This window comes from Entelurus aequoreus, linkage group LG17 (genome assembly GCF_033978785.1).
Source record: "Entelurus aequoreus isolate RoL-2023_Sb linkage group LG17, RoL_Eaeq_v1.1, whole genome shotgun sequence".
NCBI lineage: Eukaryota > Metazoa > Chordata > Actinopteri > Syngnathiformes > Syngnathidae > Entelurus > Entelurus aequoreus.
Window position 1 is genome coordinate 6,174,190 of NC_084747.1, and position 18,432 is coordinate 6,192,621.

General features: G+C 38.4%; 1 protein-coding gene across 1 annotated transcript; it reads left to right on the forward strand.

The window, feature by feature from the left end:
* The first annotated feature begins 819 nt into the window (after window positions 1-819).
* pmpca (peptidase, mitochondrial processing subunit alpha) lies at window positions 820-17,401 on the forward strand. The gene is made up of 13 exons (XM_062024503.1): window positions 820-949; window positions 3,875-4,080; window positions 4,156-4,235; window positions 7,070-7,152; window positions 7,226-7,320; window positions 7,401-7,501; window positions 9,462-9,725; window positions 12,263-12,355; window positions 12,422-12,540; window positions 14,145-14,235; window positions 14,295-14,357; window positions 14,428-14,572; window positions 17,193-17,401. The coding sequence occupies exons 1-13, from the start codon at window positions 903-905 to the stop codon at window positions 17,360-17,362; spliced, it is 1,557 nt and encodes a 518-aa protein (XP_061880487.1). The 5' UTR covers window positions 820-902; the 3' UTR covers window positions 17,363-17,401.
* Window positions 17,402-18,432: the final 1,031 nt, after the last annotated feature.

The following is an 18,432-nucleotide window of genomic DNA, read 5'->3' on the forward strand; positions in this document are numbered from 1 at the left end:
GATGGACTGATACAAAGTGGAAAAGTGTTCTGTGGTCTGACGAGTCCACATTTCAAATTGTTTTTGGAAACTGTGGACGTCGTGTCCTCCGGACCAAAGAGGAAAAGAACCATCCGGATTGTTATAGGCGCAAAGTTGAAAAGCCAGCATCTGTGATGGTATGGGGGTGTATTAGTGCCCAAGACATGGGTAACTTACACATCTGTGAAGGTGCCATTAATGCTGAAAGGTACATACAGGTTTTGGAGCAACATATGTTGCCATCCAAGCAACGTTACCATGGACGCCCCTGCTTATTTCAGCAAGACAATGCCAAGCCACGTGTTACATCAACGTGGCTTCATAGTAAAAGAGTGCGGGTACTAGACTGGCCTGCCTGTAGTCCAGACCTGTCTCCCATTGAAAATGTGTGGCGCATTATGAAGCCTAAAATAGCACAAGGGAGACCCCCGGACTGTTGAACAACTTAAGCTGTACATCAAGCAAGAATGGGAAAGAATTCCACCTGAGAAGCTTCAAAAATGTGTCTCCTTAGTTCCCAAACGTTTACTGAGTGTTGTTAAAAGGAAAGGCCATGTAACACAGTGGTGAACATGCCCTTTCCCAACTACTTTGGCACGTGTTGCAGCCATGAAATTGTAAGTTAATTATTATTTGCAAAAAAAAAATAAAGTTTATGAGTTTGAACATCAAATATCTTGTCTTACTTCTTTTTGGACGTACTGTAATTGAAACAGCTGGAATTGTGTGATGCATTACATTGTATGGTATGCATGTTCCAAATAAACTGAAACTGAACAATGTGCTGCTGGTTAACAGTATTTCCGGTTTGGGCTGATGCCGGAAGTGCTTTATTGGATAACTTCCGGTGGAGTTCTGGCTAGGAGAAGGGGCAGTTCAAGATGGCGGCCCACATGTCCCGGTGCAGAACCTGGAGTCGTGTCCAAAGGTAACAAACGACTCGATAAAGAAACACAATTACTCACCGGATGTGGTTTTAATGTCAGACATGTCAACGTATTTACTGTATATCCTGAGTGGTCGTTGCCTGACTTGTGCGTCTTGTTACTTTCACTATCGTGAGCTTGGCGAGTTAGCGTGATGCTAATGGTTATTTGTTAGTGACGCAATGTGAAAGTCAACTTTGTATCCAACTTCTTTCGCTTATCTTACTTATTCGACACTTTTGTTAACGAGGAAGGATACACACTGCAAAAACTGAAATCTACGTAAGATGAAATATCTCAAATAAGGGTGATATTTGCTTATTTTCTGTCTGATAAGATAATTCTTCTCACTAAGCAGATTTTATGTTAGAGTGTTTTACTTGTTTTAAGGATTTTGGTGAGATAGGCTCCAGCGACCCCCATCCATTACAGTTTGTAGCTGAGATTTGATTACCTATATTGAGTAAAACATGCTTGAAACTAGAATATCAACTGTTGCAAAGCTGTGTCATCAACACTCACAAGTATAAAACTGCTTTTTTAAAGTAATAATTTCATACTTTCTTTCTTTCTTTGTTTATTTCGAACATGAACACACTTACCGTATAATACATCACAATTTCATATCATTTCACTTTTCATCATGTCCGAAAAGGAGTAGGAAGAAGCAAAGCTTATTTAATCCTACCCCTTTCCCACTTCAGAGTGTTTACGAATATATAGAATCATTTACTGACCTTTTTATATAATAAAATAACATCTGCGAATTAGTATACACAACAGTTTTGTAATATGTAATTAATTGATTCAGTCATTATTAACATACTGAGATGAAGAATATCTTACTTTCAATAAGGTGGAAAGTAATTCTCATAATTCTTCTTCTTTGTGCTTTGTAAGCACTACTACTTCAAGCATGAAAAAACAAATCATGATGCCGAGCGCATATCATTATGTCAATATCATGGCACTAGCATTTACTTCATTTAAGAATATTTTTCAACATATTGAGCAAAAAGGTCTCTTTTTTTCTACCAAGAAAAGTGCACTTGTTATTAGTGAGAATATACTTATTTTAAGGTATTTTTGGGTTCATTGAGGTTAGCTAATTTTACTTGTTTTGGAAAGTCTTGACAAGCCGAATTGTCTTGTTCTATTGGCAAATAATTTTGCTTAGTTCAAATTAAATACTGTATTTTTCGGACTATAAGTCGCAGTTTTTTTCATAGTTTGGCCGGGGGTGCGACTTATACTCAGGAGCGACTTATGTGTGAAATTATTAACACATTACCGTAAAACAGGGGTCACCAACGCGGTGCCCGCGGGCACCAGGTAGCCCGTAAGGACCAGATGAGTAGCCCGCTTGCCTGTTCTAAAAATAGCTCAAATAGCAGCACTTACCAGTGAGCTGCCTCTATTTTTTAAATTGTATTTATTTACTAGCAAGCTGGTCTCGCTTTGCTCGACATTTTTAATTCTAAGAGAGACAAAACTAAAATAGAATTTGAAAATCCAAGAAAATATTTTAAAGACTTGGTCTTCACTTGTTTAAATAAATTCATAATTTTTTTTACTTTGCTTCTTATAACTTTCCGAAATACAATTTTAGAGAAAAAATACGTTAGAAATGATTTTAGGATTTTTAAACACATATACCTTTTTACCTTTTAAATTCCTTCCTCTTCTTTCCTGACAATTTAAATCAATGTTCAAGTAAATTTATTTTTTTATTGTAAAGAATAATAAATAAATTTTGATTTAATTCTTCATTTTAGCTTCTGTTTTTTCAACGAAGAATATTTGTGAAATATTTCTTCAAACTTATGATTAAAATTCAAAAAAATTATTCTGGCAAATCTAGAAAATCTGTAGAATCAAATTTAAATCTTATTTCAAAGTCTTTTGAATTTCTTTTAAAAAATTTGTTCTGGAAAATGTAGAAGAAATAATGATTTGTCTTTGTTAGAAATATAGCTTGGTCCAATTTGTCATATATTCTAACAAAGTGTAGATTGGATTTTAACCTATTTAAAACATGTCATCAAAATTCTAAAATTAATCTTAATCAGGAAAAATTACTAATGATGTTCCATAAATTCTTTTTTTAATTTTTTCAAAAAGATTCGAATTAGCTAGTTTTTCTCTTCTTTTTTTCGGTTGAATTTTGAATTTTAAAGAGTCGAAATTGAAGATAAACTAATTTTATTGTCATTTTTTTTCGTGTTTTCTCCTCTTTTAAACCGTTCAATTAAGTGTAAATATCATTAATTATTAATAACATAGAGTTAAAGGTAAATTGAGCAAATTGGCTATTTCTGGCAATTTATTTAAGTGTGTATCAAACTGGTAACCCTTCGCATTAATCAGTACCCAAGAAGTAGCTCTTGGTTTCAAAAAGCTTGGTGACCTCTGCCATAAAATATCAAATAATATTATTTAGCTCATTCACGTAAGAGACTAGACGTATAAGATTTCATGGGATTTAGCGATTAGGAGTGACAGATTGTTTGGTAAACGTATAGCATGTTCTATATGTTATAGTTATTTGAATGACTCTTACCATAATATGTTACGTTAACATACCAGGCACGTTCTCAGTTGGTTATTTATGCCTCATATAACGTACACTTATTCAGCCTGTTGTTCACTATTCTTTATTTATTTTAAATTGCCTTTCAAATGTCTATTCTTGGTGTTGGCTTTTATCAAATACATTTCCCCAAAAAATGCGACTTATACTCCAGTGTGACTTTTATGTTTTTTTCCTTCTTTATTATGCATTTTGGGCCGGTGCGACTTATACTCCGAAAAATACGGTACCCCTAATTTTTGTAATTTTTTTTCTTGTTTTTGAACACTGACTTTTTGCAGTGCACTCGGAGCCCCGCAGCCCAAGTGAAGAAAGTGTGTGTTTCTTTTGCCCTCAGGTTCGGAATAGCAGCATACAGAAAGTACAGCAGCAGCGGCGGAGGATACCCAAACATCTCACTTTCCTCCCCGCTGCCGAGCATCCCCAAGCCCGTCTTTGCATCCGTGGACGGCCAGGAAAAGTACGAAACTCGAATCACCACATTAGAAAATGGTCTTAAAGTTGCTTCCCAGGACAAGTTTGGGCAGTTCTGCACAGTCGGAAGTAAGTCAGCAAATACACTTTATCTGTTGTCTTAATTGAATGAAAATGTGTCTAATTTGAATGTTTTTGTGCTAGTATTAGTCAACTCTGGATCCAGACATGAAACAAAGTACTCGAGTGGGATAGCACACTTTTTGGAAAAACTTGCTTTTTCTGTGAGTAACTCCACTTTTTTTCCAGTTTAATATTAAGAACGCTGCTTTTAAAGGGGCCCTATTATGCAAAACCAATTTTTATTACCTATTGGTACCTGCTGTATTCTGTATTTGGGATCTGCATAAGTCCTGACAATTTGAATATATTTACAAAACAATCTTGCCTTCCTTCATACTTCTCCAAACAAGCTGTTTGGAGTTTGAAAAACCTGCGATGTTTTTCGCACCTTTCTCGCACTTCAACGGATTATCCATATATGACATGCACCTGGGGATAGGCCCCTCCCACCTCCAAAGACATGCACCTGGGGATAGGTTGATTGGCAACACTAAAATTGTCCCTAGTGTGTGAATGTGAGTGTGAATGTTGTCTATCTGTGTTGGACCTGTGATGAGGTGGCGACTTGTCCAGAGTGTGGCCCCGCCTTCCGCCCGAATGCAGCTGAGATAGGCTCCAGCACCACCCGTGACTCCAAAAAGGGACAAGCGGTAGAAAATGATGGATGGATGGTATAAATTTACCCAAAGTGCTTTGCGTGGGTCTACCATTGTAGTCCAACGTTATAGTCAATAAGCTTTTTTTTTCGCTATCCTCTTGTTGTGGGGCAGACTGGCTCGTACATGCCCATGCATCATTCGCTGTTGCCATTTCTGCCACAAGACTTTACAACGCACTTACGTGATTACTGTGATGTTTTTTTTCGTGGTGTACAATACTGATGTTAGTTTTTTTGTTGTATTTTATCTTCTATCTATGCATATTAGTCAGCACACTGCAAAAACTGAAATCTAAGTAAGATGAAATATCTCAAATAAGGGTGATATTTGCTTATTTTCTGTCTGATAAGATCATTCTTCTCACTAAGCAGATTTTATGTTAAGAGTGTTTTACTTGTTTTAAGGGTTTTGGTCCTAAATGATCTCAGTAAGATATTACAGCTTGTTGCTGAGATTTGATGACCTATATTGAGTAAAACATGCTTGAAACTAGAATATCAACTGTTGCATCAACACTCACAAGTATAAAACTACTTTTTTAAAGTAATAATTTCTTATTTCAAGCATGAAAAAAAAAAATCATGACTTTGACACAATTGTGTCTCAACTTTGCTGTTTTATTTTCAATGAAACAATAGAAAATACGTACTCATATAGTAGTACAGTTGGCACAGTACAGTAAACTGACAGTTAATATTTAAACATTTAACATGTGACATTTCAAACAATTTTGAACAGAAATAGTTCATGCACATTCAGATAAATTCTTCAAAATTACAATAAAAAAAATGCGGCCATGGGGCGGGGCTGTATATATGCGCACTAATTGACTGAAAGAGCACGCACTTGGCGCGATGATGTCAAGTTTGCTGGTTTCAAGAAATGTAATGCCGAGCGCATATCATTATGTTAAGATAATGGCACTAGCATTTACTTCATTTAAGAATATTTTTCAACATATTGAGCAAAAAGGTCTCTTTTTTTTCTACCAAGAAAAGTGCACTTGTTATTAGTGAGAATATACTTATTTTAAGGTATTTTGGGGTTCATTGAGGTTAGCTAATTTTAATTGTTTTGTAAAGTTTTGACAAGCCAAATTTTCTTGTTCTATTGGCAGATAATTTTGCTTAGTTCAAATAAAATACCCCTAATTTTTAAAAAAAAAAATTTCATGTTTTTGAACACTGACTTTTTGCAGTGCAATATGTAGTATTTATTACAATTTATTTGTTTTTCATCACGCTTTACTTCTGTTACTGTATGTAAAAAATCTGCATTGCAACAATGTAATATCCCTATTGTGGGATAAATAAAACGTCTATCCATCTAAACCAAGCCTGGGCAATTATTTGACTCGGAGGGCCAGATTTAGATTAAGAAAGTGTGTCTGGGGGCCGGTATATCTAATTTTAGGAACACTAATACAAAACCTCACAATAATGATTGAAAGCTAAAAACGTTATGACAGACCGCCTTAAAAAACGGAATGGAATTTGACATTTTTTTACTGAATGAAACACCCAGAATGTACATGAAAATAAAGAATGTGGGATTTACAATATTAACTATGAAGGATAAAACACTGAATATTGAAAACATATTTTACAATCAACCGAAACACAACCAAAATGCAACAAACATAGTGAAATATGAACGCAAAGGGTAAAAAAAACCCCACCTACAATCTGAGATATCTCATAGTGACCAAAGTAACTAATTAAATGACCATAGTAACTAATTCGATGACCATAGTAACTAATTAGATGACCATAGTAACTAGTATATCATGCAGATTCCAAGCATTGAAATACTTTGTATAGTTGAAGACTTACGGTCATTAGAAAACATCACTGCACATCATAATGGCAGCTACACTTTCCATCTTAAACATCTAAAACAATTACTTAGGAATGTCCGGCGGGCCAGATTGAAAAGCTCAACGGGCCGCATGTGGCCCCCGGGCCTTAATTTGCCCAGGTCTGATCTAAACCCTCTTAGAGTCTGGTAGAATTGCCTGAAACGTGGTCTACAAAAGCCAATAATTGGTCATTAATTAACGCCTGATCAAAAATCTTTGGCATTACCAACTGAAGCTGTAAACAACCTGCTGATGTAGTCTTTTTTTATTAAGTCCATAAAATGATAAATAGCCAGCATCCGGCAGTTTTATCTACCTCTGCATGTGCTTTAAAATGTTGAAACTCAGCTGCCGACACTAATTTGTGTTACTTATTCTGTTGTTTACAATGCTGACTTAGCAGTTTTCTCCTTACTGCTACAAGTTTTGCAGTATACTTGTTGATAAATGCATGTACAGTAATCCACCATCTTTGTAGTCCACAGCTCAGTATGGGAGTAAAGATGAAATTCTCCTGACCTTGGAGAAACATGGAGGGATATGTGACTGCCAAACGTCAAGGTACGTTTTTAAAGGTGCAAACCGATTTAACGGGTGTTAACTTGTCCTCGTGCTACGGCCGTCCGGTTCGCAGGGACACCACGATGTACGCCGTATCGGCCGAAGTCAAGGGCCTGGACACGGTGGTCAGTCTCCTATCGGACGCCGTCCTGCAGCCTCGCCTGCTGGGTGAGTCGCACGTCCCCGTCGCTGTCGCCGCCTTTGATCGGGTGGCGGCCTTTCTGACGCCAGGTGTGTTTACGTCTCAGACGAGGAGATCAGTATGACGAAGATGGCGGTCCGTTTCGAGTTACAGGACCTGAGCATGCGGCCCGACCCTGAGCCTTTACTCACGGAGATGATCCACGCTGTGAGTTTTGACACTGCTTTAAAAGAAATAATCTGTTCCAGAGTCAAACTGTTGGCGATGATGATGGGTGACTGTTGCATTTAACACCATTCTTGATTCAAATCTATTCTCGAAATATATCATTTGGTATAATAATTATAATTGTCAGCTTCAAACACTGATGACATCTATCAAACAAGACAAGAAGCAAGGAAATAAACAGAGACAGAATTCAATTTGGCTCAATTGAGGAGAAACGTGTCGACCTGTAACCTCTTACAGTGTCACCCACGCTCTGGCGAAAGATTGTATGCCTCCTTCCTTTATTTCGACTTTCTCTGACCACATGTCAACAGCTGCTTCCAAAGGGACAAAGGTCGTAAACGGTTCACAGAAAAGGTCGTAAACAGTTCACAGAAAAGGTCAGTTCAAAAAAGAGGTCCGTAAAACAGTTCAAAAAGAGGTTCGTAAAACAGTTGAAAAAAGAGGTTCAAAAAGAGGTCGCCTGGAAATTGGGCAGATCCTGCCTTCTCTCCGCTTTGTAGTCCTTGGGTTAAAACAATATCTTTCTGTTGATTACCATACATGAAAGCAAACAGAAACACCTTCATGTTGCTTTCCCCCTTACACAGTGGAGTTTTACAAGCATTCTTCTTGGTAGGTTTTAAAGACAGCTTTCGCTTCTCATTGGGCACTCAATGTAACACAAAGTTTTTGTGATAACTTCGAAACAATTATTCTAACAATAATGAAACTTTTTCAAAGCAGGTTACAGCTTAGAAAATGGTAAATGGGTTATACTTGTATAGCGCTCTTCTACCTTCAAGGTACTCAAAGCGCTTTGACACTATTTCCACATTCACCCATTCACACACACATTCACACACTGATGGTGGGAGCTGCCATGCAAGGCCCTAACCACGACCCATCAGGAGCAAGGGTGACGTGTCTTGCTCAAGGACACAACGAACACAACAATGTTGGTAGAAGGTGGGGATTGAACTAGGAACCCTTAGGTTGCTGGCACGGCCACTCTGCCAACCGCACCACGCTGTCCCCCCAGAAAAGCTGCTTCTGGTTGCATGGAGATGGCCTAAAACGTCCTTTAAAAAAAAAAAAAGATTCTTGTTGAAAAAATCTGGGACGATTTAAAAATTGCGGTCCGGATGTGAAACTATTTTTTTTTGTGCATCCTTGATCATAAGCATATTTGGCAATGTTTTATCAAACATTCTTAACTGTCATAAAAGTGTAAAGAAGAAAGGCTAAAAGGTCTTTGTAGAGGTTGCCCTCTAGTGGGTTCTCCTGACCACCACACACTGGCACAAGAGACCGGTATTCTGGATTCAATAAGTCCAGTCTGTGGAATGCTCTCCCTGACCACCTGAGGGCACCACAGACTGTGGATGCTTTTAAAAAAGGCTTAAAAACCCTTCTTTTAAAAAAAGCCTTTTTATAGCTATTAGGCTGTTCTAGTTTTTTAATTTTTTAAATCTTTTTATTATATATATTTTTTTCAATACACTGTAGCACTTTGAGGTTGTTTGCTCAATATAAAGTGCTTTTTACAAATAAAATCTATTATTACTATTATTATTAATAATGTTTATTAAGTCCACTCTGTGGCAAACACACTCGACTTTTCAGCCTCAGTCTCTCTTGCTGCTCTGTTCTGCTCTCCTGCGTGTGTCTCTCTCTCTCTCTCTCTCTAACTCCAACAACGTGTCTCGGTCCGGCTGCTGCTAATAAGGGCGACAGGTGATGAGATAACCAGCCCCAGCTGGGCAATCTACTCATCTGGCGCTGGCTTCTAGGCCGGTCCTTACACACCGCGCCCCCCTCCACAGTCTTTTTTTAATGTTTGCTTATAAAATTGCTGTAAAGTTATTTTGTTGATAATCATTGTTTTGTAGGGACTGTCACGGTTTAAAATGTCTGCATGAAATAAAAAAAACAATCACACACCTCATTCCCCTACCAGGCCGCATATCGAGGCAACACGGTGGGACTCCCCCGTTTCTGTCCCGTGGACAACGTGGACAAGATCGACCAGAAGGTGCTGCACCGCTACCTCGCCAGCTACTACTGCCCCGAGCGCATGGTGCTGGCGGGCGTGGGCATCGAACACGAGCAGCTGGTGGAGTGCGCCCGCAAGTATCTGCTGGGCGTGAAGCCCGTGTGGGGAGAGACCATGGCAGCCGATGTGGACCTGTCTGTGGCGCAGTACACCGGCGGCATTGTCAAGGTGATCCTCTTCTCACATTAAGGATCTTTGATGAATGATTTCCCTCAAAATCAGCAAATTGCTTCTGTTCTATAGACGAGTGGGTCTCAAACTTTTTTCTTTTTTTTTTTTTACCAACTACCACCTGAGAAAACCCTTGGCTCTCCACCATAATGACCAACATCTAAATACAGTAGCGTAGTAGGCCTAGCTTTTCAGTAAAAACAAGGCAGGGGTGTCAAATCCTCCACACGACACCTCCGCTCCGGACAGGCTAACCTCCTCCAACCTCCAAGGACAAAGCTATGAACAATGGGAGACCGGGCTTTCTCCGTCGCTCCCAGTCTGTGGAACGCTCTCCCTGACCACCTGAGAGCACCACAGACTGTGGATGCTTTTAAAAAAGGCTTAAAAACCCTTCTTTTTAAAAAAGCCTTTTTTTTAGATACTGTATACTAATACTAGTTTTAGCTATTTGGCTGTTCTAGTTTTAAAATAAAATAATTATTATATATATATATATATTTTTTTTAATACACTGGCACTTTGAGGTTGTTTACTCAATGTAAAGTGCTTTTTACAAATAAAATCTACTATTATTATTATTATAAACTCCTTTTCATTGAGGGCCACCTCGCAGTTATGGCTGCCCTCGGAGGGATGCTTGTAACGGAGAGTAATATTCACCTCATAATATTACTGCACAACAATATATTTTTTTACGTACTCCGTAATAATAAAAAAAATCTGTAGACGGGCAGCTGAGTCGGCAGGATTTTACTGTGGATTCGATCGGTTTTATTTTGTCTTTACAGGATATTGCTGTAAATGGTAAAAGGCTACCATGTTTTTTTCCGTATTATATTTCCTGAGTTTATAAACATAATATACATTTTTTTAAGAACAAAAAGATTTTGTGATCATAGTAGTATCGACTAGATACACTCCTGTACTTGGTATCATTACAGTGGATGTCAGGTGTAGATCCACCAATGGCGTTTGTTTACATTGTGACGCCGGTGAGCAACGGTATGTAGTGAAGCATGTTTAGCTATTCCTCTTCCTGCAGGGATGATACTTGTAAGAGACTTACAAGCTGACCTGCTCAGTGGCTTAGTGGTTAGAGGGGCCGCCCTGAGATCGGTAGGTCGTGAGTTCAAACCCCGGCCGAGTCAAACCAAAGACTATAAAAATGGGACCCATTACCTCCCTGCTTGGCACTCAGCATCAAGGGTTGGAATTGGGGGTTAAATCACCAAAAATGATTCCCGGCCGCGGCCACCGCTGCTGCTCACTACTCCGCTCACCTCCCAGGGGGTGATCAAGGGTAAAGGGTCAAATACAGAAAATAATTTCGCCACACCTAGTGTGTGTGACAATCATTGGTACTTTAACTTTAACTTTATTTGTCGCCATGGAGGCGAGGATTAGTGATTTAGAAGTACCGGTAGCTAAAACACTGCGGCTGGACGTTAGCCGCTCGCTAGCTAGACATGTCTTAAAGCACCTCTTCCTGAGGGCGTTTCAGTGTTATAACTTCACCTTTATCTTTCGTTTTTAAGCCAAAACGCGTCCATTCTCCCTTTTCTGTCTCCACACATTGTCTGCTTGTAAGTACTCAGTGATTGTGTGCTGCCGAACATGCTCCTCTGCTCGTAAACCAGCAATGTCACAACGTGACGACGACGCGCTGTCATGCCCTTTAAAAAAAGGTGGGGGACCGGTACTTTTTAAAGGCGGTATAGTACCGAACATGATTCTTTAGTATCGCGGTACTTTACTAGTACCGGTATACCGTACAACCCTACACTAGATGTTTACATTGTCCCTTTTAAAGACACCCAATTGTATTTTTTTAAAAATATATATTTGCTTGAAACGGGATGTTTACGCACAATTATTTGCACTTAAAATGACTTGTTTGTAGTAATAAATGTGATGAGAACATTTGAGCATTATGTTTGTGTTCAATTCCAGTAAGTATTATGTTAGATCCACTATGGACTGGACTCTCACTATTATGTTAGATCCACTATGGACTGGACTCTCACTATTATGTTAGATCCACTATGGACTGGACTCTCACTATTATGTTAGATCCACTATGGACTGGACTCTCACTATTATGTTGGATCCACTATGGACTGGACTTTCACAATATTATGTCAGACCCACTCGACATCCATTGCATCCGGTCTCCCCTAGAAGGGGGGGGTCACCCACATATGCGGTCCTCTCCAAGGTTTCTCATAGTCATTCACATTGACATCCCACTGGGTTGTGAGTTTTTCCTTGTCCTTATGTGGGCTCCGTACCGAGGATGTCGTTGTGGCTTGTGCAGCCCTTTGAGACACTTGTGATTTAGGGCTATATAAATAAACATTGATTGACTGATTGATTGAAGTGTGTTTATCCTAAACATTTACACACTATGGCATTTTTACCAAGTCTTTTTTTGGACAATTCCACAGTAATATCGTACCTGTGGCCTTAATATTGTGACATTTTGATATCGCTACATCCCTAGTAATAAACTTATGGTTCTCTTTTCTCTCAAGATGGAGAAAGACATGTCTGACGTGAGCCTCGGCCCCACCCCAATCCCGGAGCTGACGCACATCATGATCGGCCTGGAGAGTTGCTCCTTCCTGGTAAGTTCTTTGTCGTCCTTTTTTTTCACTTGTTTATTAACCTTTTTTGTTGTCGTCTCGCATCAGGAGGAAGACTTTATCCCGTTTGCCGTCCTCAACATGATGATGGGCGGAGGCGGCTCCTTTTCAGCGGGAGGACCCGGGAAAGGCATGTTCACACGCCTCTACCTCAACGTCCTCAACAGGTGAACACACGGGTAGTAACTAGAGATGTCCGATAATATCGGACTGCCGATATTATCGGCCGATAAATGCTTTAAAATGTAATATCGGAAATTATCGGTTTCAAAAAGTAAAATGTATGACTTTTTAAAACGCCGCTGTACGGAGGGGTACACGGACGTAGGGAGAAGTACAGAGCAGTTGCGTCATACTTACCAACCCTCCCCATTTTCCCGGGAGACTCCCGAGTTTCAGCGCCCCTCCCGAAAATCTCCTGGGGCAACCATTCTCCCGAATTTCTCCCGATTTCCACCCAGACAACAATATTGGGGGGGCGTGCCGGCCCAATCACACACACACAAGTGAATGCAAGGCATACATGGTCAACAGCCATACAGGTCACACTGAGGGTGACCGTGTAAACAACTTTAACACTGTTCCAAATATGCGCCACACTGTGAACCATGGTCAACAGCCATACAGGTCACACTGAGGGTGACCGTGTAAACAACTTTAACACTGTTCCAAATATGCGCCACACTGTGAACCCACACCAAACAAGAATGACAAACACATTTCGGGAGAACATCCGCACCGTAACACAACAAAACAAATACCCAGAACCCCTTGCAGCACTAACTCTTCCGGGACGCTACAATATACACCCCCGCTACCCCCTACCCCCCCACCTCAACCTCGCCCACCTCAACCTCCTCATGCTCTCTCAGGGAGAGCATGTCCTAATATCGGACTGCTGATATTATCGGCCGATAAGTGCTTTAAAATGTAATATCAGAAATTATCGGTATCGGTTTCAAAATTATCGGTATCAGTTTCAAAAAGTAAAATTTATGACTTTTTAAAACGCCGCTGTGTACACGGACGTAGGGGGAAGTACAGAGCGCCAATAAACCTTAAAGGCACTGCCTTTGCGTGCCGGCCCAGTCACATAATATCTACCGCTTTTCACACACACAAGTGAATGCAAGGCATACTTGGTCAACAGCCATACAGGTCACACTGAGGGTGGCCGTATAAACAACTTTAACACTGTTACAAATATGCGCCACACTGTGAACCCACACCAAACAAGAATGACAAACACATTTCGGGAGAACATCCGCACCGTAACACAACATAAACACAACAGAACAAATACCCAGAACCCCTTGCAGCAGCTAACTCTTTTCGGGACGCTACAATATACACCCTTGCAACCCCCAACCCCGCCCACCTCAACCTCCTCATGCTCTCTCAGGGAGAGCATGTCCCAAATTCCAAGCTGCTGTTTTGAGGCATGTTAAAAAAAATAATGCACTTTGTGACTTCGATAATAAATATGGCAGTGCCATGTTGGCATTTTTTTCCATAACTTGAGTTGATTTATTTTGGAAAACCTTGTTACATTGTTTAATGCATCCAGCGGGGCATCACAACAAAATGAGGCACAATAATGTGTTAATTCCACGACTGTATATATCGGTATCGGTTGATATCGGAATCGGTAATTAAGAGTTGGACAATATCGGATATCGGCAAAAAAGCCATTATCGGACATCTCTAGTGGTAACCATCATCCTTTCCTATCGGTTGACGGTGTGATTTTTATCATTTGTTTGTGTTAAAGGCACCACTGGATGTATAACGCCACTGCCTACCATCACAGCTACGAGGACACGGGCCTGCTGTGCATCCACGCCAGCGCAAACCCCAGACAGGTGCGTTCAGGCGCACTCATGTCAAAGTCCTGTTTGGATTAACAGAAACTTCCCCACAGGTGCGAGAGATGGTGGAGATAATAACGCGAGAGTTCATTCAGATGGCAGGAAACCCAGGAGAGGTACTCACTTCAGTCCAAGGTCGTTGTAGCGTCTTCTTTTGCAACGCTCGTTAACGGCTGTCGCATCCAGATGGAGCTCGAACGAGCCAAGACGCAACTCAAGTCCATGCTGATGATGAACCTGGAGGCCAGGCCGGTTGTTTTCGAGGACGTGGGCCGCCAGGTTCTGTCCACAGGAAAGCGGAAGCTGCCTCATGAGCTGTGTGCACTAATAAGTGAGTAATGCTCTGACTTGGTTTCACATTTCTGTTGCAGCCTTATAATAAATTGTATAAATGCATTAGCAAAACACCACAAGTGTTCCGCCGCTTATGTAAAGTCAATATTGGTATACTTACATTTAACAATATTATCTGTGATGTTTGAGGACTCTCTTTCACTGCAAGGTGATTTTACAAAGGTAATTTAAATATGTAATTTTTTCTTGCTCATACTATTTTATGATTTCATTTTATGGACCTTGCTTGGCTTATGTATTGACATTTCAAAGAAGAAAATTGGAAACTTGGGGGAAAAAAAGAAGTCATATTTTTCATTTTTAGAGGACCCGTTTTGTTTTGTTTTTGTTTTAAAATTAAATTTACCATCTTTTTTGTTGTTAACTATATATTTTTATAACTAAATGTTTAGCAAATGTGTTCACATATCAAGGAAGAAAATTGACTTAACTATTTTAAAAGTCATATTTGGCATTTTTAGAAGATTCACTTTTTCTGATGTTTTTTTGTTTGTTTTGAAATGAATCATTTAATTACTTTTATTAGATTATTTTACCTTACCTATTTTTAGAACAATTTTTTGGCATGTGTTGACATGTGAAAGATAAATTGATTAGCTTAATAAAAGAATAAGTCATAGTTTAAGTTTTAGAGGAATCATTCTGTTTTTGTTTTGAAATATATCATTTATTTTTTCCTTATTTTGTTTGAACATTTTTAATGAGGTATTTTTATAAAATTTTTGGCATGTCTTTACTTTGCAAGGATGAAAATTGGATAACTTAACAAAAAAATCCCTACATTTAAAAAAATAAATAAGGATTCATTGTTTTTAAAGTTATGAAACATGTATTTTAATTTATTCATTATTCAGATTTGATTTTTCTATAATTTATTTTTTGGAATATGTGTTGTCATTTCAAAGAAGAAAATTGGAAACTTGGGGGGAAAAAATAAGTCATATTTTTCATTTTTAGAGGAGCCATTTTGTTTTAAAATTAAATTTACCAAACCCCAAAAGGGACAAGCGGTAGAAAATGGATGGATGAATTTTTTTTGGTGTTTAACTATATATTTTTAAAACTAAATGTTTAGCAAATGTGTTGACATTTCAAGGAAGAAAACTGGAAACTTAACTATTTTAAAAGTCATATTTGGCATTTTTAGAAGATTCACTTTTTCCGATGTTTTTTTGTTTGTTTTGAAATGAATCATTTAATGATTTCTATTAGATTATTTTTACTTACCTATTTTTAGAACAATTTTTTTGGCATGTGTTGACATGTGAATGATGAAAATTGATTAGCTTAATAAAAGAATAAGCAGTGTTTCCCACACATTCATTTATTTGTGGCGCCCCGCCACGAAAGAATTACGTCCGCCACAAATAAAAAATTAAAATAATTTTTAAAATGTTTTATTTATTTTTTGTCCTGTCCAGCTTCTCAGGCAAATCGTATAGTTGATGTAGATGCTCATATAGGCTGTTCAGATTTACTTTACAAAAGAGAAGTGTAGGATACTTCTCTTGTTGCCTTATTTGTATTTGACCACTACTGTTTTCTGTTTATTTGTTACTGACTGTGGCAGGACGCCTCTGTTTCACTTTATGTTGCTGGTAAATAATATGGTTGTAGTAGTAGGCTAAAGTTAAATTATTTAGTATGCACTAATTAAAGGGGCGGAGCTTTAAGAGACATTTTAGCTTTTATATTTTATAAGATATATTTTTTGTAAGAACCACAATTAATAAATAAATTTCAGTGAATAACTTATTGTTCAAATCTGTATATAAATATGTACATAAAGTGTTGTAATTATATTGTAAAATGGATGGATGGATGGATGGACGTTTAAAACAAAACTGTTATTATTAATTAGTAAGTATACATTTTTTGAGCCTTTTTAGAGAAAATCACATTGTAGTACATTATGCAAATTACTCGATGATGTCATGGTGACCACGCCCATAGTCACGCCCCCACCGCCACAGGTATCTTGGCAGTTTATGGGAAACACTGAATAAGTCATAGTTTAAGTTCTATAGGACTCATTCTGTTTTGGTTTTGAAATATATCATTTGATTATTTTTTCCTTATTTTGTTTGAACATTTTTAATGAGGTATTTTTATAAAAATTTTGGCATGTCTTCACTTTGCAAGGATGAAAATTGAATAACTTAACAAAAATAATAATAAATAAGGATTCATTGTTTTTAAAGTTGTAAAACATGTAATTTAATTTTTCCTCATTATTTAGATTAGATTTTTTTATTATTTATTTGTTGGCATATATGTTGACATTTCAGGGATTACATTTGGATTACATTATTTTGTGCACTACTGCCAAGAGATGTTGACATCCCAGAATACCCTAGCAATCCCTAAACCGCGCCCTTTAAATGTGTATGTATCTCACATGACAAGTTGGAATAGTCTTGACAGCGCATATGTTGCTCCATCCATCCATCCATCTTCTTCCGCTTATCGGAGGTCGGGTGGCGGGGGCAGCAGCCTAAGCAGGTAAGCCCAGACTTCATATGTTGCTGTTCCTCTAAAACGACCACAACACATTTTCTTCGTCAAAAAGTGTGGTAACACGAGTATGGGTTTTGCAGGCGACGTGAAAGCGAGCGACATCAAGAGAGTGACCACCAAAATGATGCGCAGCAAGCCGGCCGTGGCGGCACTGGGAGACCTGGCGGAGCTGCCTTCTTACGAACATATCCAGGCCGCCCTGTCCAGTAAGGATGGACGGCTGCCTCGCATGTATCGTCTCTTCCGGTAAAGACGCCCCTTGGACAAGCATGTAAATACAACACACACACACACAAAAAGGACTTTGACGTTACACAAGTGTTACCTCCTGACACTGAACTCACCTCTCTGGGAGGGCACTAATATCTGGGCCTGCTTTATAGAAAGGACACCTCATACCCTTACTGTATTTATTCTTTTTTGCTGCCATACTTCAGCATCTACTCTCTGGAGAACACAACACAAAGTATTGATTTTGCATCCACAGACATACAAATAAGACACATTTGCAAGAGAATCAGGTATAAAAAGGCAAATGATGTCCTCAACATTAGCTCTTAACAATTATGCTGTCCTTTTTTTTTTTTAAAGAGGGAACCAATTACTGAAAAACATTTCAATGAAGAACATTTTGTATGATCATGGCCATACAACGTACACTTCTTTATTCTCATTAAAATGTATTTGCTCTTAAAAGCTGCTTGTAGTCTTACAAAAAAATCAACTGTTAAATAAAAGCAATTCTTTTAAAAATGCATTGGAAATGTTGGAACGCTTACACTGCAAAAAGTCAGTGTTCAAAAACCAGAAGAAAAATTACAAAAATTAGGGGTATTTTATTTGAACTAAGCAAAATTATCTGGCAATAGAACAAGAAAATTTGGCTTGTCAAGCCTTTCCAAAACAAGTACAATTAGCTAACTTCAATGAACCCAAAAATACCTTAAAATAAGTATATTCTCACTAATAAGTGCACTTTTCTTGGTAGAAAAAAAAGATATTTTTGCTCAATAAGTTGATAAATATTCTTAAATCAAGTAAATGCTAGTGCCATTATCTTGACATAATGATATGCGCTCGGCATCATGATTTTTGTTTTCATGCTTGAAGTAAGAAATTATTACTTTAAAAAAGTAGTTTTATACTTGTGAGTGTTGATGACACAGCTTTGCAATTGTTGATATTCTAGTTTCAAGCATGTTTTACTCAATATAGGTCATCAAATCTCAGCAACAAGCTGTAATATCTTACTGACATCATTTAGGACCAAAACCTCCAACCTCCGAGGACAAAGCTACGAACAATGGGAGACCGGGCTTT

What these genes read in the sequence shown, in the direction of transcription:
- pmpca (XM_062024503.1), top strand. Translation starts at nt 903, where the DNA reads ATGGCGGCCCACATGTCCCGGTGCAGAACCTGGAGTCGTGTCCAAAG. An exon ending in ACCTGGAGTCGTGTCCAAAG is followed by an intron (nt 950 to 3,874) that starts GTAACAAACGAC and finishes TTTTGCCCTCAG; the next exon opens with GTTCGGAATAGCAGCATACA. An exon ending in TGAGCTGTGTGCACTAATAA is followed by an intron (nt 14,573 to 17,192) that starts GTGAGTAATGCT and finishes TGGGTTTTGCAG; the next exon opens with GCGACGTGAAAGCGAGCGAC.